This window comes from Pelodiscus sinensis, chromosome 4, assembly GCF_049634645.1.
Source record: "Pelodiscus sinensis isolate JC-2024 chromosome 4, ASM4963464v1, whole genome shotgun sequence".
In the NCBI taxonomy this organism is placed as follows: Eukaryota; Metazoa; Chordata; order Testudines; family Trionychidae; genus Pelodiscus; species Pelodiscus sinensis.
The window spans coordinates 19,914,017-19,938,831 of record NC_134714.1 but is presented as its reverse complement, the minus strand read 5'-3'; the positions used below and the strand labels follow the sequence as shown (position 1 = coordinate 19,938,831).

Below are 24,815 nucleotides of genomic sequence, written 5' to 3'. Positions count from 1 at the left end.
GCTCACACAGCTGTCCCTTCAGTGTGGCTTCACCTAGTGCCATATCCCGCCCCTACTGTCTTGGTGTACAGGAGCACGTCCTGCGGGAAGGAGCACTATATGCATTCTGCAAGGCCTTCCCTCCCCATGCCTATTAGGAATGTCAACTGAGTAGCTGTTAACTGGTTAACTGATAAGCGATTGCTTATGGGTAACAGTCCTGGTTAACCTCAATATCTCCCTTTCCTCATGTACTCTGCATTTAAAACTGGAAGAGCAGGCAGAGGAGCCACCTGCCACTCTGTGCTGCTACCTCTGTGGGGGCAGCAGCAACCCCTGTCCACAGTGAGAGCGGGTCTGACAGAAGCTGCTCCAGCATCCCACGGAGCAGCCCTTGTCCACAGCGAGCGAGGGCACTGGGGAAGCACCTATAACCACTAAGAATTTTTACGGTTACGCAATTACTGAAATAAACTATTTCTAACATCTCTAGTGCGCATGCTGTCTCGTGAGGATGATTTGTCTTAGAGACAGAAAACGGTGTGTGTGCTAGCTGGGACCCTTACTGATTATGGTGTGTGTGCGTAACTTATGAGGTATTTACATGTGGACACCATTGTGGAAGGGATGCCAAAAGGATTTGCTGCCAGTGGCTGGGATTAAGGGAGGGAGGGGTACATTACCCTGGAGGGTGCGGGAGAGTTTGGATGGGATGGAGGGAGGCAAAGGTGCGGTTGGTGCCCTACTAGATGCGGGACGGCAGGAAGCTGTAGTGAGGGGTTATCCGTGGCACTGCAAAAGGGATTCGGAAAGAACCAGAAAAGTTATTAAAGGAGCTTCGCCTGCACCGGCGCAGGCAGTAAAGTGAGCCGTGAGGACACGTGGCCGGACGGCTGCGCTGCAGGGGGCGGCGCCACTCGAGCGCGCGGGGTGCACGTGGCGGCGCGAGGCGAGCTTTGCGGCCCGTCTGTGTGTCGTGCGCTCGGAGGACGGTTTCAGCTCGGCCCGGCCATGCTGCGGAAGCTCACGCTCGATCAGATCAATGACTGGTTCACTATCGGCAAGACCGTCACCAACGTCGAGTTACTGGGCGGCGGCGACTCTCCGGCCGCCGCGCCCGCCGCCCGCAGTGCCAGGCCCGCCGCCAGGTGAGTATAGGAGCCGCTCGGGGACGGGAGCCGAGCGGTGGCTTGACCCCGCCGCCGGGCCGGAGTGTTCCCCCTGCCTGTAGTATGGATCCCGTGCGGGACTCCATGTGCCGCGGCTCTTCCCTTGGGTGCGAGGGAGGAGCGGGGGAGGCCCCTGAGCTGCCGCCGAAGGGAAGCCCGGCCCCACTGTGGGGTGTACACTGGAGAGCCTTGCCTTATGGTTGATCACTTCATGGCTGAAGAAAACCCACTACCCCTGTCCTGCCCTTTCTCGAAGCTGTGCCATGCAGGGCTGTCCCTAGAGAGGGCTCTGGGGTTTGGGACAACCCCTCTGCACCAAGTTCTGCCCTCACCCCCATTTCATCCTAGCTCTAGCTACACCCCCTTTGCGCCCCTTTCCACAAGCTTCCACCATCAACTGACAAGCCAGGAGTATTAAAGCAGGGGGCCTGGGAATGGCAGGAGGGGTTGAGTCTGCCCCTGCACTCAGCACAGTGGCAGGAAGCAGGACAACCTGGCCCCAGTGTACTCCCAGCCACCTTGCTTCGCTTCTTACTTGGGCTGGTGAGGGTGATTCTAATCTCTTCTTCCCTCTTCCCCCCCCCCCCCCCAGCAGCATGGCCCAAGGGTTAGTGGGAGGCCTTGTGCTGGCAGCAGGGGTCGGGACCATCCTTGCATTCACCAGCAGTAGTGGCAGAAAGTGGAGTAGCTTGCCCCAGCCTGTTCCACCAGCTCCCAGCTGGGTAGTTCTGCTTCACACTGCTGCTGGTGAATGTGCACAGTAGGCAGTTCCCTAAGGATGTAGGGTTCCATGGCAGTGCTACTTCCCATGGAGATGTAGTGGGGAATGGAGTGGGCTGTGGCCAGGGTGTCTCTGATTTCCACTCCTGATGTGTGGGGGTGGGGAGCAGGCCAAACCACTATTGCTGGCACTAGGTCCCTTGCTAGTCCCCTAGCTGCCCTTGGCCTTGTTGGACTCCCCCTCCCCGCCCCCGCCTTCCCAAAATGCAGGGTTGCCCTGAACCATCCAATGAACTGGATAGTTGTATCACTATGTTCACTCCATGCCCCTTCTCTCTGTCATTCACTCTTCCCCAACCTTTACTCACTCCCTCATTTTCACTGGGCTGGGGAGGTTGAAAACTGGACATCTGGTGACTCTACCTAGTGCCTTGTCAAGGGTGGCTAGTACAAAGACCAAAACTATCATCAGACAAGACAGGCACACATGGGAAACGTAACCACAAGGTGGGAGGGGGCTAAGATAAATTCTTGAGCTGTTAGTTACAAGAGTGAGGTTATGGTTATGGTATGCATATTTAATTTGGAGGTGAGTAACAGGTTTGTTAGCACTAATAGCTGTTTTCAGCAATTCGGTATCCTCCTTTTTATCTAAAATGATGTAACTTGAGCATCTGTGTTATCCAGTCCCTTCCTTTACCCTCATATGGCTAATGTTGTGGAGATTAGAGGACAAAGAAGGGATACAGTTCACATGGGGGTTTGGCTATAGAGTAGATATCCCTGGGCAGGATTGTGAGGAAGGTGACCCAATTTCCCTGGTTTTGAGGTAAGCCATTCTGAAACTGAATGGATTCTGCAGCATCACAGGAAGTCCTTTGCAGCCCTGATGTCCTGGGTGGGAGTGAGCAGGGCTGTGACAGTGGAGTTGCAGAGAGCTTTCTGTGCTGTCACAGTGCTGGTCACACCCAATCACTCAAGGTTCAGAAAATGCTGTGAACTTGGTGGGGTAGAGAAGAATCCTGGCTTGAGGGTGGGCAGTGTTGTTGCTCTGCTTCTTCACAACAGCAGATTCGCTCCCATACTTCGCACTTATAATGATCGAGAGGACAGGAGTAGCAGCATCTGCAGCCCTGCTGCTGCAGGAGGGAATGAACATGGCCATGACAGTGGAGCTGCAGAGTGCTTGCAGGCACTCCCGTACTTATCCATACTCTCAATTGTCTGAATAAAATCTGTCCCTGCCTATGCTAGTTGGAAGCAAGGTTCCCTCCAAGCTGTGTGGCAGCATGGCCCGGGCAGCTGTTTGATAAGCCCCAAACAGGGGCTCAGGGCTGCTGCTCAGGGAGCTGCCTTGCTGGGGCTCTTCTCCCTCAGCAACAGCCGCAGCTCCCTCTAACTCAGTTTAACCAGTTAACGTTTTAAATGGGGTTTTATATCCCAAACTCCCATAGCAGAGCTCTAATGCATATGACCAACATTTTAATTTTATTTTTTCAAAAAGCTTTGTTTTTTGGAGCATCAAGGGTGAATATCAACTCTGGAATGCTTAGTATAGCATGTCAGAGTCTGGAATTGTAAACATTCAATTATTTTTCCCTTGAGAGAGAGCTCAAAGTATAATTTCTTGGTCTTCTGGTACACTTGACAATGAAAGACATTTCCCCTCTTTTAGATCTCAGGAATCATTGGATATGCCCGTCTTTCCACCAAAGTCTCCCTGTTCTCACAGGGTATGTCTAGACTACATGCCTGTGCCAACAGAGGCATGTAAATTATACATACCGACATAGTCAATGAAGAGGGGATTTAAATATCCCCCGCTTCATTAGAATAAAAATGGCCTCCGCGTTGTGCTGGCTCAGCTGTTTGTCGGCACAAACCGGCAGTCAAGACGGGGATCGGTTGACAAGGAAAGCCTTTGCCGACCGATCCCTTATGCCTCGTAAAACGAGGTTTACAGGATCGGTCGGCAAAGTCTTTCTTTGTCGACCGATCCCCATCTTGACTGCTGGTTTGTGTGGACAAACAGCTGAGCCAGCACAACGCGGTGGCCATTTTTATTCTAATGAAGCGGGGGATATTTAAATCCCCTCTTCATTGACTATGTCGGTATGTCTAATATACATGCCTCTGTTGGCAGAGGCATGTAGTCTAGACATACCCATGTAATCATTGCTCTCTGCCTACACCTCCTGAGAATTGTAGGAAAGGAGCTCTGCCTCTGCAGTCCTGACTGTTGCATGATGATGAGGAGTAAATGATCAGGAGGGCGTATACTACCTTCTTGTGGGACAAGTTAATATGATCATTAGTGGCTAACTGCTGCCACTGTGCAATTTAAGCTCATCCCAGCTCTGGGTATGTCTATATAGTCAGTGGCAGCAAGTCTCAGAGCCTGGGTTGACAGACTGGGCTTGTGCTATGATGCTAAAAACAGATGTGTAAAACTTTCAGCTCAGTCTCTGAATCCCAGGTGCAGCCTAAGCTGCCAAGTCTGCATAGCTGTTTTTAGTGCTATATTGTGAGCCTGCATTTCTGACTTGCCACTGGTCATAGTGTAGATATACTCTCTGAGCCTTAGGATACTTGTGAGGATTCACTCTTATTTCCCAGTGTTTGTCATAGACTCTCCAACAAGTAAATATTCTAAAGCTCAGGAGGTAAGTGAAGGCCTGTGCCTATGGGTGTGGAAAACTATTCCATGTCCAAAGTTATAGGCAATTTTGAGAGTATGAGCTCTTAGGAAAACAAATTCTTGCTTACCTTCATTTAGTGCTTTGCAAGAGTTTAATTAAGGCAGAATATAGTGACCTTCATCTCATAAGTCTGTTTTCCAATTATTTTCTACATGGAATGTTCTTTGTATTTCCAAGCTTTTCAACATTTAGTATTTAAAAAATTCGAATGTGTTCTTGTAAGTTTTCAGAGAGCCTATAATTGTTTACTCAAACTTAACTCCACCTTTTAAGCCCCTCCCCCCCCTTAAAAAATTGGAAATGTATCAATGAATATCTCTCAAAGCTTCAGGTGTCCTTTGTGTATTGAGCAATTTTACTAGAATGTTTTACTGGTATGCTGGAGTAGGAATATAAGCAAAGGAAATGTTTCTCTATAATGCCTTTGTGAAAATACACTTAGAATTGGGCCAGTTTTTCTTTTTTTAATGATGTGATGGACTAACAAAAGGAAAGAAAAAGATGCTTTTTTGTGTAATAAAAGTGTGCAGAAAGCATTGTTCTTTGATGGTGGGAGTTAAATCTAGTCCTTTCACAATTTCAGCAAAAGTGTGTTTTGGCATAATTTTCATTGGTTTTCTGTTCTAATTGTGTCAGTTGTGGCAACAGTTACTATATGTCAGTTGAGTCTAATACAACTCTGTTATGACCCCATAATGGGGTAACCGCTAAGATTGAAACTTTAATGTCTGTTTTTTTGTGTTTTAATTTCAAATGCTCTGGTAATGTATACCCTTTGGAACAGGTTTTTATACTCCTTCACCATTACAGAAAACTGATGTTGTAAGACCAAATCATTGAAAGTTAATTCTTAATCAGGGTTACAGAATAACTTTTTTCCAAGAAAAGCAAAGGCATGAAGTAAAACTGCTTTTATTTTGAAATAAAAAGGTATCTCTAAATCTCTTAAAGGAGCGAGAACCAGCCACTAAAGCTAGTTAAATATCCAGATTATTTCTTTTTATTTGAGTAGCTTTGCTGTTTTTGCAACTTATGCAGAATACCATTCAGAAAACTAACCATATATAGTTCAGACAATGTTACACATTTTGATTAATTTTCCTTTACAAGTTCTTATTGGAATCGTGAAATAATTTTCATCATCAGAACGTCTCCTCAGTTACGCTGAATAAATGGATTACTATTTTATAGCATAGCTCTCACACTGTATATTGTTTCCCTAGAAGAATCCCAGAGGGGGGAAAAACATGTAGTTTACTGAACAGAAGTCGCTACACTTTACAAAGTGATGGGATTTTGAAATATGGAAAATGTCTATAGTTTGTTACAGAAGATAGGTATATTACAAACAGGATAATTTCAACATTTTTTGAAAGATGTACAGTTATTTGTATACCTTTTATATTAAACAATGCCTTTAAACACAACCTTCTTGGAATAATAATGGTAAAAAGATGGTAATGATTCTAATTAAAATTTGTAAAATATATTGAGACTATAATTAGGGATTTAAAATTATGAGCGTGCAACAAAGGGGGACATGTCATTTCTCATTCCTAATGTTTTTACATCTCTGGATTGAATGATACCCAGTGAATTCAGATAACTGAAGAAAAAAATTTAACTTGATGGATAGTAGTATGGAAGATTCCATATTCGGTGAGAAAAAGTGGGAAACATGCTCTGTGTATTTTTGTCGACGTAACTTGAAACTGTGGGAATTTCATCTTTGTCCGATTTGTTAGAGTTGTCACCAGGCACTGTGAAGTGTACAGAGCAATTTGTATTCCATACATCTACTAGTTGGTCTTGTTGGTTTTCCTTCTCAGTAGTAGTTAGAAAATCTTTTAAAACTTGCTTGAATATGTAGACTATTTCCCAAGGTAAAACATCATTTTCTGCCAAAACTTCACGAAATCTAGAAACAAAAAAGAATTAACATGTACTTTGTCAGTGCTGAAAACTTCCCAAACCATTTTTCTTTCTCTCTTCCTTTTTTAAGGGAAAACAATACTTTCTGGCCTCTCTTGTTTCTTTTCTTCCAAAAAAAGAGGAGAAAAATAAAAAGCTTCTAGAATGCATTTGGATGCAGTACAACTGTTAAGATCAGTGGAAACTATTTTTTTTGTATTAAGCCATTTTGGTCAGTTGATTTAAACTGACTTTGCCCTCAAGTATTTTCTGGGCTTTAAAGGGAGCATAGGTTTGTTCTATTCTTACCATACAGCTCTGGAAAATATATAAAAATACTTCATTGGGGGAACTTATATATAAAATATCAAATGAAAAAATTAATTATTGACATATGTTTTAACTAGATGTTGAGATCTGCTTAACTAGAGTCTCTTTAAAATGTGAAGACACTAGAGGCCTAGTATGTAAAATGTTTCTGTGTTAATACTCTAACTCAATTTTGTGATTGGTAAATGAGTGTCTAGGCATTCTTGACCTCTATGGTACTTTGGAGATTATGCAATAAAAGTGCATTACAGAAGACCTTCAATCAGTGCACTGTGTTGAGATTTGAGTTTTATTTTTAGAAAAGCTATAGGAAGCTATACAATAAGTCTTAATTTAAATTCCTAATCATTGTTACTTCACAACCAAATTTCAACAATTTTGAACTGGAATGCTGAATTAAAATAAGGGGGAAATTAATTGTTGCCTAGAAAGTGACAATTACAGTAATAAGAGAGAGAGTGTTACCTGCTGAGAACAGTTCCAGTTTGGCAAGGTTGAATTTGTGAACAAAGGAGTTCAAGCTGCTTTTGTTCAGTAGCTGGGATTGTGGCTTGAGGATTTTGGTAGCTCTTCAACCAGTTGTAATCCACACCATTTTTCTGGATTTGTTGTTCATTTTCAATCTCTTCTATTAATCTTTCACGTTCTTTCAGGTGCCATTTTAATTCCCTAAGCAGGGTCTTGGTCACTAATTCTGATCCAGGATTTTTTGCAGATTTGTAGGAATCATTTTTTGGCCATTTCATCCAACCAAAGAATGGCATTTTAGCTATGAAAAGATTGAACATTATAGTGCTTTATTTTCCATGAAAAAGATTGATAGAAAATTCAGAATGCTTTCTGTGGTGCATTTGATAAAACTGTGCATATGCTCAATGTTAAAATATTTTGTAATACACTTTAAGTAGTTGCTCAAAGTCTCAAAACGCAAATTAAATCTGACACATCACTATTTTTACAAAGATTGAAAGAGACTGTTGCAGCAATTAATCTCATTTGACTGTTTAATCTGCACTGTTAAATCAGTAAAATTTACTGGACTTTGAAACTAAATTGTCATCTTATGTAGAAAATATCAGTTGATAAAAGGTCATACTAAAATGCCTTTGGTATATGATATTCAAAATGATAAACGTTCCATTTAAGCAATTCTTAAACAGTTTTTGATCAATTTTTAGAGATAAGTAACATGCATTTGTTACTTTTAAAATTTTACACCTGTATTTTATTTTAAATACATTTTCTTATTTACTCATTAACATCTGGAAAACTGTAATAGAAATGGATTAAATTATGAATGTTATTACATAGGTGTAACTTGTAGTCACCTTTATTGCAAAACAGTAAACTAACTTGAGTAAAAAACATACTGTACCTTGGATACACTTGTTTATGAACAAGTCGTTGCAGTTGATTTTGTTTGAATTGAGATCTCTCCTTATTCTAGCATATTCTGTTTCCAGGCTGTCGCCACTATTGAAAGAAAAATAATTTTTCCCTTTTACTCACTTAAACTGCTTAGAAGAGTAACTATCTGGACTGAGCATGAGATTTCTATTCCTTCTGCTTTTAAGATTAATTCATCTTTTAAAGTGGAGAGAAATCCAGTTGACCTAGCATTGACAACCAAGTACTTTCCACTGAGTCCATTAAAGTCTCCTACCTTTGAATTGAGTTCTGCCTATGGCAGCAATTTAAAAAAAGATGGCAGCGATTCAGATGCTTGTTGCTAAATACATCCAAAGGTATTGTTGATAGTCAGATGAATAATGATATCTGAAGCAACTACAGATGTGCCTCTAGCTAAAGTTAAGACTGTCGCATGATGTGATGCTTGACTGTGCATAGCTGTAGGTCACAATTTGATGCTGTATTTTTATGCCTTTAGAGCTCTAAAAATAACTGTTCCTTTTATTGTCTGTCTAAACTTTTGCATCATTTAGATACTAATATTTTTCTTCTTTTGTTAGTGTGGGGGAAATATATCAGGCTGTTTATGTTTACAGTTGTAAATGTGTAATAATAATAATACTTTTCTGGTGAGATCTTTTGAAAACTCCTTTTAAGTGAGCACTGACAGCGAACAGCGACTAAAAAGGTAGTTGCTCAGAGATTTTTAAGCTGTGGTAATACCCTGTTTTCTGATTAATTTCATCTTGTGGTATTAAAATTATTTTTAATTACAATGTTAATCTGTTAGCATTTCTTAATTATTGTTTCAAATATAATTAAAGGATCAAATTGTTTCAAATATAATTAAAGGATCAAATTTGCAACACCTATAGTAGCTTATGGAAGAGACATTAATTATAATGGATAAAGGGTTAGCACAATGGCATACATTAAACTCAGACTGAAGTTAAAACAGAATTTTAAGTCTTACCATAGACTTTTTTTTGCTTCCTTAACTGAATGTGAATCTCTTGTTCTTTTTTTCTTGTTGATTATATTGGGAAATATCCACTTCAAGATTCATTTTCAGGGATGATAATTGTACATGCTAAAGGTCGCTGAAGCAGCCATTTTCCGTCCCAGTTATCAGGTCTGTTCGTATTAATCTAAACAGCAGGCATGATATATAAAACGCCTTCTGTACTGTTCTCTGTATTGTTTTAGTGACTCTTTCTTCTGCTTTAAGTATTGTTCTCTCCTACTTTTACTTCTCCACTGTTTTGTTGAACTGTTGGAAGAACAGGGGTTGTGTAAATCTGTTCCAAATGTCCTGCAACATAAAGCATGACGTGTGTGGCTGTTATTAAAGCTGATACTACTTATACATTGGAAAAATTCAGATGTCAGTATTAATCAGCTTCAACTGGAAGGTTTTCACATTACATTGTATATGGTACTATGAAAAAGGAAAAGAGCTGGGCTTATAATGACAGAACTGTCGTCACAAATTTTCGAATGAAATTAAAATGTTTCCTGCCAGCTCTCTTCCAATACAGATAGTGTCACCTCTTTTTTCAAAAAGTATACAAAATTGTATCAGAAAATTAACTCTTGTAGAATACATGGATAATATACATTTTAAAAAGCAAGAAGGTGAATACTGGAAGGAACATAACTTTAAAAATATAGCAAACCATTGTTGAAGAAGATATACCTACAGTGCTTTGCTTGTTACTGTAATGTATTTTATGGAGATGTAAATTGAAAATGCTGTTCAAGATTCCATTGACCAAAACAGTGGAACTCCGCATCCATACTGTGTATGTCTTGTAAATTCAGATCCTTATTGATGGAGAAATTAGGGATGATTCAAACAAGATCAATAGTTAATTGTCTGATATAAAGTGGCCAATCCTGGATGCTTCCTTGGGAGGTATAATTTCTTTCTCTTATCTCAAATATACCAATGCATTTGCAATACAGTACCATTTGGCAGACATTTCTGCTTGGCTTCAGCTGGTAAATTGACTTATACCCTGAAGTATTAAATAATTTTATCCTAATTAGTTATTACAGCTGTTATTATTACTTACATACATTCTTTTAAAAATTACAATCTGTTTGCATCAATGATCATGTAGTTCCATAGTTAAATTACACATGGCACAAAGTATTTCCGTCTTAACATTAAATTTGTGACCTTTTAATTGTGAATGCTTTCTGTTTCTTATCTTATTGGATATGTGCATCTAACTTTTTTTAAGATCACTGATTATGTTAGCAGTCTATTATCCTCACTCTTGTTTTTTCTTCCTCATTTGATAGATCTAGGGAAAAAAACACATCAGATTTTCAAAAGTGGTTTAGTCACGGTACAGCTACACTGTGTGTGGGGGGGAGAGTTTTCGAAAAAGGTATGCAAATTGTACTCACATTTGTGTATCGTCTTCCTTTTTTTCCAGAAGATATGCAAATGTGAGTGCATTTTGCATACCTTCTTCAACCCCCCTCTGCCCCCCCCCCCAGTGTAGCCGTACCCTTAGGAGCATATATCTCATTGGCTTTAAGACTTAGGCTCTAAGTCACTTTTGAAAATGAGACTTAAGTGCTTCTGAAAATTGTACTCCTAGTTATTTAACACCCTCTGAATCTTTCTTGGTCATTTAAAAAATATAATGACTAACCTTTGTGCAATACTTAGGAGAAGCCATACCATCAGTTGATAGAATTCTTTATATTTTTCTGGTCTTTTACTCAGTACAGAACAACATATTTTGCTTCTTCAGATTGAGCAGATATCTTGAATTAGTTTTCCACAACATTTTTAGCTCTTTTTCCTGAGATAACTAAATTAATCAATATACAGAAAAATCTTGTGTAGTCTTACCTCGCGGTTCTCTCTTAATCTGCCCATTGTGTTGTTCAGTTACCTAATTTCCTTAGGTTCTTCAGGAATTGATTACAATCCTTCCTATATATTTACAAATTTTAATTTTGTCATCAAATTGCTACCTCCCCATTCAGCTCCTTTTCTGGCTTATGGTAAATGTATGAATGCTATTTCAAGTATTCTTGGGGTGTCCATTGTTCATATGGTGAGTTGGCTATGTGCACATCCTTTGTTGCTTCTCCATTTTAACTAATACTAGCCCTTTCTGAACTTGAGGAGTGGTGCCTCCTGTTTTCACAGATTAGGTCAGAATCACCTTTTGGACCCCCTAGACTTCTCTTCTCCCATCTCCATTTTTTAGACTTCCTTCTGACTTGTTTAGCAGGGCAATTATTCTTTTTCTCTCTGTCTTGCAGTCCTTTGTCCGTAGCATACTTTGCACTTTGCTGTCAATACTCAAAACTACTGTCCGGAAACAACAAGAAGTGCAAGTGCCATAGTGAACTATTTTCTTGAATCTCTTCACTTTTGATAAGATCCTTCATCAGAACAGAATTATTTCCAGTACGTATCACTGGGGAATACTGCTATTTATCTCTCCCCACTCTGAAAACTGGCCATTTATTCCTACCTGTTGTCTTCTATTTTTAACTGGTTGCTGATCCATTAGAGGACCGTCTTTTTTTATCCCAAGTTAGCTTACTATGCTTAAGAGCCTTTGCTGAGGGGCCTTGTCAAAGGCTTTCTAAAAGTTCAAATACTCTATCCCCACTGGATCATCCTTGTCCACATGTTGTTGACTTCCTCAAGGAATTCTAAGTAGATTGGTGAGGCATGATTTCGCTTTTTCAAAAAACTTGTTTCCTCTTCCCCCAACAAATCCTATTCATCTGTGTGTTTGGTAATTCTGTTCTTTACTATAGCTTCAGCTGATTTTGTGTTACCAAAGTTAAGCCTAACAGCCTGTAATTGCTAGGATTTCCTTTGTAGCCTTTTTTTAAAAAATGGTGTTACATTAGATCTACTGCAGTCCTTTGGTGCAGGAGCTGATTTAAATAAGATACTTTGTTCTCTCAGATTTTTTTTTAATGAATGTTTACAGCCATTATGGCTGCGAAGAAGATCTTGTAAAGATGAACAGTGGATAGCCACTAGAGACTTCTGCGGAGAACCCGAAACAATAATGAATGTTATGGTGGGGTTTGAGTTTTGATGTTTTGTCTTCAGCCAAAACTTAGTTGTTCCTGCGGTACTAGTAGTTTCCCAAGAGGAGAAAAATTGAGTAACAAGCATGAGAGAGAGAAGATTTACCTGGTGTTGCTCAGGGCTTTAACTCAAATAAGTTTTGGTTTTCTTTATTTAAATATTGTTCTGGGGTGGGGCTGAGGATGAAGGGTTCAATATGCAGGCTGTCCTGGGGAGAGAGGACTACCTCAGGCTTCTCTCACCGCAGCAGTTTGAAGTCAGGGGAGAAGCTCCTGTCAATGGCTGCTACAGCTCCAGCAGGCACAGCTGGGAGAGGGGTGCATGTTCCCCAGCTGGAGGGCAGACAGAGAGAGAGACAAACTCTCTGAAATATATAGTAGATAGCTGTTCTTTTCTCTTCCCCTGTTGGCCCAATGGGGTTATAGCTGACTCAATCCCCATCTCTACCACCTTCCTTCTCCCCCCCCATGGCTATTCTGCAGTGTAACTCCCTCCTACCAGACCTCTCCCTTTCCATTTTATGATAAACAGTCTAATTCCATGCACACCCCATTATCCTGGCACAATCAAACCCTAACCTTGCTTTAAGTTAGGATAGGAGGAAGATGCAGGCTGAGTTTGGTGGTCCTATCTCTTATTGTTTAGGAAGAGTTCTTGGGTGGATGGACCAAACAGACATTTCCAAAATATATAGTATGATATAAAGCCCTGAAGCTGAATTTCTTAAAACCATCCTGAATGCTTTATAGGATTGAATAATAGTGTTTTTGACTAGCTGTATATTTTCTTTTTAAGTTAACATATCTTTGTAGTTACGACTACAGATTTAAAGTATTGAATGCCAACTGACAGTAAAAGGAAAGTCACTTTTATTTTGACCTTCAGCAAACGCTAGTTGAAGGTTATTCATTGTTATAGCAAATGTTCAGTTATGTAAAGTGTCACGTTATTTTAGTTTCAGTAAAGAGCCCATGAAATAGTCTACTATGTATATTATACTAAAATTGTATAGTAGAAGTACTGCCTCCTACACCACAATTTCTTTGCAGCTTTAGCTTTCTATTCCTTTTCCTGAACTTTGTGTGAAAAGGAGAAAAGAGAAAGTTATACTACTAGGATAGAAGGGGAAGAGTAAATGTATAGGATAGCAGCAGCTTAGTTCAGACCATTTCTATATTGATCTGTAAATTAAGTCATATTCTTCTTCGAGTGATGTCCCTGTGGGTGCTCCACTATAGGTGCTGGGCTTGCCCTGGCACCGCATATTGGAGACTTCTTGCAGCAGTAGCTGGCCAGATCGTGCATACGTGGAGGTGTCCTGCGGCATTTGCGCCCTTTTGTACACGCGCACAATCCAGCTCCCGCCAGTTTCTCTCAACCGCCTCAGGCTGCAGACAGAGTGAACCGCTTCTCCTCGAGTTACGTTGAGAGAGAGTCCCAGTTACTTACCCTTTCCTCTTATTCTTCCCTTATATTTCCTCTTAATTAGTTTTTCAACTCGTTTTAAAGAAAAAAAAATTGTAGTTATACGTTACTATCCTACAGTTACTAGATTTCCCCCCCTCCCACCATTGTAAATATACTTTCAAGTTTATCCCTTTGTATATAGTACATATTCCATAATAAAACAAAAAATTGGCCGGGTCTCCAGGTTTTAAAGTGTGAGGCATGTTGGGAGGCCATGCTGGCCTCAGACGGACATTCCACCTGTATGCGCTGCTTGGGGGAAGCTCATGTGCCGCAAAAGTGCCCCCACTGCAACAAGTTAATGGCCCGAGCCTGCTGCGACAGAGAGATGAGACTTCGTATGATTTTATTTGACAAGACCCTTCGGCCTGATGGATCGGCCTCTTATGCCCCAACAGGCTCAAAAACGATGGGCCTCTTCTCCAACTCTGGCTCCAACATACAAAAAGAAGCCCTCCCCGGCAAGGTCTCTCCCCCATGTTTCCCAGGGTAGAGTGAGCGTGGGCAGTAAGCCAGGCACATCTGAGGCGCCCGTTTCCCATTCAGTCTCAGCGTCGACTTCCATTTCAAAGAAGTCTATGACATTGGCACTGACTTCTCAACCAGCACCGACATCGTCACCGGTAGTCCCAGCACCGAAGCCATTGGCACCGGCGCCAGCAGTCCCAGCACTGAAAGCACTGGCATCCTCACTGGTGCTGCAAACGTAGCCAGCAAAGATAAGTGCTGAGCCACAACTACTGGCACCGACTTCGGTACCGGACTCTGCGGTGCTGAGGAAGGCAGTGGCAAAGACTTATTAGCGCTGAAGTCTTTCTCCATGCTCTTCATCACCGACTTTCTCGCCAGCACCCTTACCACTGCCAACGGCACCGACATCCCCCTTGCCTCTGCCCATTCGAGATGATCGGCACCGCTCTTCACACAGGCTACCGTCGCTGTTTCTCACTCCACCTAGAGAGCCCTTTTATTACCCCCAGCGGCAATTCTCAGCCTCTCCGTCACCTCCTTCAAGGAGATCTTATACTCCCTCCCCTTCTCCACGATCCAATTACTGGAGGGAATACAGAAGACCTCGCACATACAGGTGTTCTCCCTCTTATAGTGATTATTAGCACCATGATGACCACCACTATTATTACGACTGACACAGACATTGTTTGTCATGTAGATACTCCTCTCATTATAGATCCAGATCTCTCTCTCTCATATGGGAGTGTATCCCCTGACCATTCCCCTGCTCCACCTTCATCGGTCCTAGAACAGAACCCAGTGTCTCCTCAACCTCCTTCCTTCGACCGTAACCAAGAGCAGACTACTACAGTGGAAGCACAACCACCTGATATATCTCCTACTGATCAGTACTCTTCGTCACCTGACGAAGCAGTTATCCCGGGAGATGCCTCACCCCCGACGATTTAAAACAATTTCAGGAGTTGTTCAAGAGGGTGGCGGTTAATCAAGAGAGAGTTGTCAGAGATTAAAGAAAAACAACGTGGCCTCCTTAAGAATTTCCAAACTTCCCAATCTTCTAAGCTGGCTATCCCGCTTCATGAAGCTATATTGGAAGTTGCAGATGAGAGCTGGCAAACTCCAGCAGCCGCCTTACCTACCATCCAGAGGGTGGATAAAAAGTATTTTGTCACCCAAAGGGTCTGAGGTTTTTATTCAGTCCCCCTCAACCCAACTCCTTCGTAGTAGATGCAGCACAACAAAGGGTAAAAACACCGCCGAATAGGAACTACACATTATACAAAGATTCCAAAAGATTTGATTTATTTGTCAGGAAGGTTTACATATCATCCACACTCCTCCTTCGCATAGCAAATTATTTAGTACATCTGTCAAATCACAATTTTGACAATTATAACAAGTTGACACCACTAATAGAATCACTCCTGGAGTCCAAGAGATCTATTTTGAGGGCAGTTGTACAAGAAGGGTACGTTTCCACTAGGGCTGGTCTGCAGATAGTGATGGATGTTGCAGACATGGCAGCAACAGCTACCATGAGACAGACGTCTTACCCCCAATCTCCAGGAGTTCCTAAAGATTTACAAAATAAAGTGGAGGATTTACCCTTCAGTAAAGATAAACTATTCGCAGAGAAGACAGACACCATCTTCCACTCCAGCAAGGACTCCAGAACAACACTGTGTACCTTGGGGATGTATTCCCCACCATATAAAAGGATACGATATGCCCCCTTCCAAAGGACAACAGTGGCATCAACTTGAATGCATGTTTGACCAATCCCGCTCATGTCCGAGACCTCAGAGGTGTCGAAATCAAACTAACTGTACCTAGGGCCAGCCTAATAACAAGCATCAGGCTTGACTCCTCTGTCAAGGGCATGCAAACAGTTGCACACATTTGTCCATCCCAGTCTCCTACCCACTTATTCCATCATTGTTTGTCCATCATTCTATCACCACTGGGCTGCCATCACGACTGACAAGTTGGTGTTGGAAATAAGATAGCATGGATACACTATCCCTTTTCTCTCCATCCCCCCCACAACTCCTCCAACCCCGTCCTTCAGGAACCTCTCTCACAAGAACCTGCTACACACCAAGGTCAACCATCTCCTATTTATAGGTGCAGTATAAAAAATACCACAGGAATTCAGAGGGAGAGGATTATACTCTCATGATTTCCTAGTACAAAAGAAGATGGGAGGACGGAGACCCGTATTGATCTGAGGAGAGTAAACAATTGTCAGAAAACACAGATTCAAGATGGTAGCTCTATTGTTCATAATACCTTCTTTGGATTTAGGCGACTGGTTTGCTGCTCTCAGCCTCCAGGATGCATACTCTCAAGTCACCATGCATCATGTGCACAGGAGGTTTCTCTGTTTTACAATTGGCACAGATAATTTCCAATACCAAGTCCTGCTGTTCAGACTGTCTGTCTCCCCCAGGGTGTTTACCAAAACACTGGCAGTAGTTGCCACTCATTTGCGAAGAAAAGGGGTAATAATATTCCCTTATCTCGACGACTGTCTCATAAAGGGCAAATCGTCAGCAGAGGTTTCCCAGATGTTGACAGTCACCATAGAAACACTGCAAATGCTTGGGCTCTTCATCAACCAACAAAAGTCAACATTCCAACCCACTCAGGAGTTGGAATTTATTGGAGCCCATCTCGATGCCATTACTGCAAGGGCTTATTTGCCCCTCCACAGGTTTCGAGCAATGCAGGAGTTAATAGACGTTCTTCTCTATGAACCCACTGCTTTATTATATGCCTGAAGTTGATGGGCCTCATGCCAGACTACATTTCTATACACTCCAACATTGGTAACAAACAGTTTACCATTTCCAGAAACATGATGTACGTAGAAAGGTGGCTCCACCACCATGAGTCAGAACTTTTCTCGAGTGTTGGACCAGGGAAAAGAACATCCTTTTAGGAGTCCCTTTTTACCAGCTGCAACCATATTACTACTGACGCCTCCCTCATCGGCTGGGGGCACATATAGGTACCAGCTCCATCCAAGGACGATAGTCACCCCAGGAAACATTAATCCATATAAATCTTCTAGAACTGAGGGCAGTTGCCAGTACTTGCAAATATTTTTGCAATCGCATTCGCAACACCACAATCAAGATCCTTACAGACAATGTAGCGACAATGTACTACATAAACCACCACACTCCCTATATCTGTGTGCAGAAGCAGTCCAACTGTGGAATTGGTGCATAACCAATGCCATCGCGTTTGTGGCATCCCACTTACCTGGCACCACCAACACTATGGCAGATTCCCTCAGCAGGAATTTTGCACCAGACAAGTAGTCGTCCAATCCCTTTTTCACCGGTGTGGGACACCACTCATAGACCTCTTTACCACCTACAACAACAGCAAGTGTCGCTATTACTGCTCTAGAGCAGGACTAGGTCGACGCTCTCTGGGAGACGCATTTATCTGCAGTTGGGAAGGTACCCTCCTATACGCTTTTCCACCTACACCCTTTATCCCAGGGTTCTCCAGAAAATCATGGCAGACAGGGCAACGGTAATTCTTGGTGGCACTGGCATGGGCACGTCAGCACTGGTTTCCCCTTCTTCCCTGCCTGTCACCTTACCAACTGTACTCACTTCCGTTACTTCTGGACCTACTCACACAGAACCAGGGCTGCCTCCTTCACCCGCAAATACATATGTTGCAGCTGACTGCATGCTACCTAGTTGGCTCAATGCATCTGAAAACCTCTGTTCCACACGGGTCAAGGACGTATTGATTCATAACAGAAAACATACTGCGCGTACTGCTTACCTAGCAAAATGGCATAGAATGGTCTTATGGTGTTCGGACCACCCCATGGACCTGCACACAATTCCTCTTCATGGCATTCTTGATTATGTGATGCACCTGAAACAAGCAACTATAGCGTTAGCCTCCATCAAAGTACACCTCGTGACAATTGCTGCCTTTCGCAGACCCATTGACGGTACCTCAGTCTTTGTTCACCGTCTTACAAAAAGATTCCTAAAGGGCCTCATGAACCTCAATCTTCCTCTCCGACCCCCTCCCCCACTATGGAGTTTGGACCTACTACTCACAACTTTGACTGCACCTCCTTCCAAACTGTTAGCTACAATCCCTTTTAAAGATGCTAACTATGAATTTATTTTTTCTCAGAGCTATTACATCAGCACACAGAACTAGCAAGATGTCAGCACTAATGGTGGTACCGCTTTACACCATTTTTAGCAAAGATAGTGTCATTCTCAGACACCCCCCCCCCCGCCTTTATTCCGAAGGTGTGTTCGGATTTTCATAGTAATGAACCAATAATTTTACCGTTCTTCTACCCTAAACTGCACACCTCACCATGCGAAGCTGTCCTCCATACCCTGGATGTACGCAGAGCCCTCATGTTATACATAGAACGAAAAAAGCCGTTCAGGAAGACCGACCAACTTATAATTTCCCTCGCTGAGAGGTCTAAAGGTCACTCATTATCATCTCTGAGAATGGTGAACACTGTCATCACCTGCATAACCCAGTGTTACACCATATGCAATGTTCCAATTTTAGAATGACCTACAGCTCACTCTACCAGAGCAATGGTAGCCTCAACAGCATCTCTTAGAGGCATCCCTTTCAGTGACATCTGTAGAGTGGCCACCTGGGTGTCACATCACACATTTGTAAAGCACTACTCAATCCAGCACAGATGGCTGCCCGACAGTTTGGTAGTAGTCCTCTCAAGTGCAAAGGAAGGTGGGATTCAGAGCCCCTATTTGTCTAATTGAAAGTACTGCAGTTGCCACCTACAATGGAGAACCCACGGGGACATCACTCGAAGAAAATGAAGGTACTCACCTTGGTGCAGTAACTGTTGTTCTTCGAGACGTGTGTTGCCGTGGTTTCTCCACTATCTCCCCTCCTCCGTGCTTCAGAGTCTCTTCTTATGTTTTTCAGATTCTGAGGCGGATTCGAGGAAATGGCGAGAGCCGGATCTCATGCGTGTATAAAAGGGCATGAACGCTGCGCGACGCCTCTGTGCATGTGTGATCTGGCCGGCTACTTCTGCAAAAAGTCTCCAATCTGTGGCGCCGGGGCAAGCCCAGCACCTACAGTGGAGCACACACGGGGAGACACATCTCGAAGAATGACAGTTACTGCACCAAGGTGAGTAACTTCGCTTTTTTGAGTGCAACTTCTAATTCCATACCAATAGCTGTGTTATGGTGAATGAGATATGGAAATAAAAGCGGGAAAAATAAATATATCGGAAACATGACAATTAAATGTTTTTGTAAACTTGCACCAAAGAATGCTGTGTTTGTGACCGTTCATTGATTATTTTGATTAAGCTTATGCATGCCACCCAATTTGGGTGTATTCACATCCTTCTCAAATGAAATTTAATGGCAGATCTGAGACTAGAATAGAATGGAATTATGTATTTTTCCACTTAATACAACTCTGGGGAGAAGGAAAAAGAAGTTGTAAGCAGCATCTTCCTTAAAAGGACAGAGTCTTAATCATTTTAGCTTGCTATTAAACACTTAACTTTCTCTTCATAGGTCAAGCATTTGCTGCAGGAATCAAAGTTATTTTCAGGAACATCATTATATACGCATCTTTGTATTGAACAATTTTTAAAACATTGGAGCCTAAAATGCACTATATTTAGTAAATATAAAGAAAAATGCTAAAATATTTATTTGGGCCTGATGTGTTTGTGTGCAATATTGTCTGAGCTTTTTTCTGTTGTGAAAACTGTTCAAAAAAGTCTGTTTTCTGATATTTCAAAGAGTGTTCTGATTTAAAATTTACTCAGTATTTTCCTTTTGTAATGTTTGCCTGGTTGACCTATTTGAGGTCATTTTATAGCTTCAAGTACAAGAAGACCTTTCTCTTGCTGAATTTATTTAAAGCAAGGCGCCCTCAGTGCACTGAGAGCATTTATAGCTGAATGTGCCAACAATTTCTGGTGTGAAACTATATTTCCCTTCCAGTAATTCTCCTGAAATGACAGTTGTATTTTATTCATTTCATTTGACATTAATTTTTTTATATTGTTTAGATTTGTAACACTACCACAGTGGTGTCTGTTCATAACAAGTGCCAATAAATTATTTAAAAACAGTTGATATGAAAGAAATAAAATCAGTAATAGCTTAGCAAAAATGACAGCAGTGAAATCATATAAGAAGAGGTAAATGGGGAAAAAAAGTAGCTCACCTTCTGTAAATATTTCCCCTTATACAACAACCAGGAGCATTGCCAGCCAAACTTCTTTTTGGGTATGTCTACATTAGAGATGTGAAAAGTTAATTGGTTAACAAGTAAATATCACCTTAACAGGTGATACTTATCTGTTCCAATTAACTGGTGGGGGCTGGAACAGCTCCCCGCCACCCGTGGTTGCTCCAGCTCTGCAGGGCCTGCCGTGGATAGGGGCTGCTTTGGGCATCTGGAGCTGCCACTGTCCATGGTGGCCTGGGAGCATTGCAGGCAGGGGCTGCTCCAGCTGGGTTGGAGCTGCCCTTATCTGTGACTAGGGGTTGCTCCAGTCTGGCTGCAGCAGAGGTGGGGGTGCTTCAGATAAGGTTACCCAATTAAATGGAATTTTACATCCCAAGTCTTCACTTCATTTAGATCTCTGCAGCGGGCCCCTGACTTAGGCTCGTGGGGCTAAGGGGCTGTTTAATTGCAGTGTAGATGTTCAGGCTCTGGCTGCAGCTAGAGCTCAGGGACAGTCCAACCTTACAGGATCCTAAAGCTGGAGAAGGCTGGAACATCTACACAGTGGTTTGTATTATAGGTGGGGGCATTAGTAGTCCCTATCATTAAGGTTGTTTGCACTTCCTGTGTAAGACACTGTTTTCAGTTGCTTGATTGTTTGGGTCAAGGAAATGTATAAATTAGATGTTCCTACAGTAAGTTATTTCTGTGACAGTGTCATTAGAGTATGATTTGGACTAAGATTATCAATGGATTAAACAGACATAGCAGTAGGTGCAATGCACTTGCAATAGTACCCGATTGCCATAATGTTTTGATTTATGGGTTTGTGTTGTTTTTCTGAGGGAGTGGAGAGACTGAAATGTTAGACTGGCAAGGGAGCAGAATGATTGAAACTGGCGACCAACTAATTATTTTAGTAATCGAAGAAAGCAAACAGCCATTATTAGAAAGGAATCGTGATTACAAATCATACTTTTATGAAATGGCAGGATGCATCATATGAATAATATAATTTTTGAGGATTTCAAGTGAGGCTGTTGATCTAATGCTAGTTAATAGTTTTATTCCCTTCCTCTGCCCCCCTGTGGTGGGGTAGTGCTGGCAACCCGCATGCCATCTACGTCGTCCCCGGCAGTTTGGGGGGATGACTGGGTCGGGCCAGCAACCTGCCGGCTGCCCGTGCTGTTCCCAGTCCCTGGGGGAAGTGTCGCGAGCGTGTCAGCAATCCCCACACTGGCCGCACCATGCCCGGAATTCTGGGGAGAGGCAGCCACGCAGCCCTGGTCGTGCTGCTGCGGGGCTTGTGCCGCTGCTGCCAGGGGGAGGGAGGTGATCGGACTGGCTTCCCCCCAATCGGCGACGCCTACCCTGGTGCTTGGGGAGGCAGACCGGGCAGCCATCTGCCCCCTTCTCTAGAGGGCGCTGTACAGTGGGGTCTGGGCGAATGATGCCTGGGCAGGCGCCCGCAAGACAGGGGGGAGGGGCCATCGGTGACATCATGACACTTGCCATGTCGGCGGACACCGCCATGGGACGTTTAAAAGCGGTACTGCCATGAACCACGGAGATCGCCCAGAGGAGGGAGGAGAGGTGACCCTGAGAAGGCGAAGGCAAAGGGAGGTAGGAAGCGACCCAGGGCAGGGTTTTGGAACCCGGGGGGTTGGTGAGTTTCGGGTCTCAAACCCCACCACCCGGAACTGGGAACTAATTCCCAGTCCTTAGGGCCCTGGGTCGGGGCTTGGAGTGAGGGCGGGCCCAAGCCCCCCTACATTCTCCAGCAGCGTCCCCAGCAGCCAGCCCAGAGGAGAGATGAGGCTGACATTCTGGTTGCCGGATTGCAGACGCCAATAAAGACTGTGAATGCAGAGGCACTCGGACAGGCGGGCAGTTGGGAGGAGGGGGGAGTACTATGGACCCCCGGGTGGGGGGCCTCCCCTCTCCCAGTAACACTCCCCCTCCAAAAAAACCCTGCCCTTTTTCATCTTGATACATTTCCTTAAAACAGCAAATATGATCATATTTTTTCATGTTGCTATTCTACCTCCAGAGAGTCATGCAAAATAGATATTAAAAAATTATAGGGTTCTGTACAATCCTTTCTTAGCAGAATTATCTGGGTATTTTGTAAAAAAAAATCTTAATTTCTATTCTGATGGAAAAATTAGGTGCTAAATTATCATGTGTTTTTCATTATTGGTCACTCGGGCCTCAAATTCAGAACATAAAGATGTTCCGGTAGTGTGTTGCCTTTCTCGGGATAGCATTGGGATGCAAAGGACAACACTGGGGCATGGGGTGTGCATTCTGTAGGGTAGATCCTGCTGTGGCATGATGTGGAAGTCTTGAAGTTACTGAATAATCCTGTTATCCCAAGAGATTTGTTTACCTTTTTCCTTAGGCTAGAAAGCATGTACTAACTTATTTTCATTTCTTCTTCAGGGAACATAACATAGAGAATGCTGGAGATGAATATATTGAAAAATACAGACAACTGGAGACTCAAGAATTGGACAAATTTGATAGTGTTCACTTTACATGTGGAGCAGGTGAATAATGAATGGTCTTTTCCTTCTCCCGATCATAAAGTAAAAAAACAAAAAGCTTAAACTGTGGGGGGTCTGTTTGTGGAATATTATGGCTTTATTCTATTTTGTGTAAGGATAGGCTGGTATTAAGTGAATAGTTGACTCATATGTATAAGTGGGGTGTGTGCAGGCTCACATACACAGATGCAATGCACTTTAATAAAATTATACACGCTTAATTTAGGATTACAATATATGCAGATATTTAATTCTGTAAGAAGGTTTCTCCATGTATACTTTAAGACATTGTTTGTGGTAATATGGGCCTAGTAAGCCTTCCCAATTGTTAATCGAACTGTGGGAAAATAGACAAAAATGTATAAAATATTTCAGTAATCTATAATAATAAATGTTGATGGAAAAAGGGTATGAATGGGAGATGAACTAAAGTAGTCCAAACAAAAAGGTCTACTGATATAGCACAAGCTCTACATTGAGATGTCATGCCTGGTAAACAAAAGGAGTGTGGGATTGGAAACTAATGGCCCAAAAATGATGTGTTATAAATAAAGATAAAATGAGAGAACGGGCTATACAGGCAGTCCCCGACTTACGCGGATCCAACTTATGTCGGATCTGCAGTTACGAACGGGGCTGCCCCAGAGTACACGGACTGTGGAACCTCGCGGTCCTGCCGCCCGTGTACTCTGGGGCTTTCTCTGCGTCTCCCTGGTCTGCAGACCAGGAAGACGCAGAGCAAAGCCGCGGAGGGGCTTGGGCTGCCTCGCTGCCCGAGCCCCCCCCTGCGGCTTTGCAAAGCTACGGGGAAGCCGGCAGCAGAGCAGTCCAGGCGCGCCTGGGCTGCCTCGCTGCCCGAGCCCCCCCCCGCGCGGATTTGCAAAGCCGCGGGGGGGGGGCTCGGGCAGCGAGGCAGCCCAGGCGCGCCTGGACTGCTCCGCTGCCGGCTTCCCCGCGGCTTTGCAAAGCCGCGGGGGGGCTCGGGCAGCGAGGCAGCCCAGACGCCCCGCGGCTGTCCTGCTGCCGGCATCCTCAGAGGTTTTGCTCCCCATCTCCCTGGTCTGCTGGTCTCCAGCAGACCAGGGAGACTGGGAGCAAAGCTGCGGAGGACCTAGGCGGCGGGACCGCGGTGCGTCTCGGTCCGCCGCCCGTGTCTTCCTGGTCTGCTGGGGTGGGGGGGGGGCGCAGCTAGTACGCCCCCCCCCCCCCAGCAGACTAGGCTTTTCGCCGGACGCCTGTGGCAGAGCAGCTGGGGTGCTGCCGGTTGGTCCCGCAGCGCCACTCTGGGCGCTACTGGTCCAACCCAGCAGCACCCCAGCTGCTCTAGTCCTGATTCAGCCGCTGCTGGTCAGTTTCAGCAGCGGCTGAATCAGGACGCCTGGGGCAGAGCAGATGGGGTGCTGCTGGGTTGGTCCAGTAGTGCTGAGGAGCTGCGCTACTGGAGCAACCCAGCAGCACCCCATCTGCTCTGCCCCAGGCGTCCTGATTTAGCCGCTGCTGAAACTGACCTTCGGTGACTACAGGAAGCCCGAGGCAGAGTTGCTCTGCCCCGGGCTTCCTGGAATCAGCTGCTGATCTGTTTCAGCAGCAGCTGACTTGGGGACGCTTGGGGTTCTTAAGTTGATTCTGTATGTAAGTCAGAACTGGCGGTCAGTTTCAGCAGCGGCTGAATCTGGACGCCAGTTCCGACTTACATACAGATTCAACTTAAGAACAAACCTACAGTCCCTATCTTGTACGTAACCCGGGGACTGCCTGTAATCCCACCACTCCCTTTTGGGGTCCTTAAAAAGTAGTCATT

The 24,815-nt window shown here is 43.6% G+C and overlaps 2 protein-coding genes across 6 annotated transcripts in view; one reads left to right on the top strand and one right to left on the bottom strand.

The window, feature by feature from the left end:
* The first annotated feature begins 710 nt into the window (after window positions 1-710).
* TDRD9 (tudor domain containing 9) overlaps window positions 711-24,815 on the top strand; it is a 151,675-nt gene continuing 127,570 nt past the window's right edge. For 2 of the 5 annotated variants that reach the window (XM_075926470.1, XM_075926468.1), the window contains exons 1-3: window positions 988-1,127; window positions 19,197-19,406; window positions 22,911-23,017. In XM_075926470.1, coding sequence (XP_075782585.1) covers window positions 19,219-19,406; window positions 22,911-23,017 — 295 coding nt within the window. In that variant the 5' untranslated portion in view covers window positions 988-1,127; window positions 19,197-19,218. Of the gene's footprint in view, window positions 1,128-19,196; window positions 19,407-22,910; window positions 23,018-24,815 lie in introns of those variants that run through there. The other 3 variants (XM_075926469.1, XM_075926471.1, XM_075926472.1) reach the window with 3 other exon arrangements.
* Window positions 5,464-8,453, bottom strand: RD3L (RD3 like). Its single transcript, XM_006116899.4, has 3 exons — window positions 8,184-8,453; window positions 7,274-7,577; window positions 5,464-6,485 (listed from the first exon to the last, which is right to left on the bottom strand). The coding sequence occupies exons 2-3, from the start codon at window positions 7,570-7,572 to the stop codon at window positions 6,188-6,190; spliced, it is 597 nt and encodes a 198-aa protein (XP_006116961.1). The 5' UTR covers window positions 7,573-7,577; window positions 8,184-8,453; the 3' UTR covers window positions 5,464-6,187.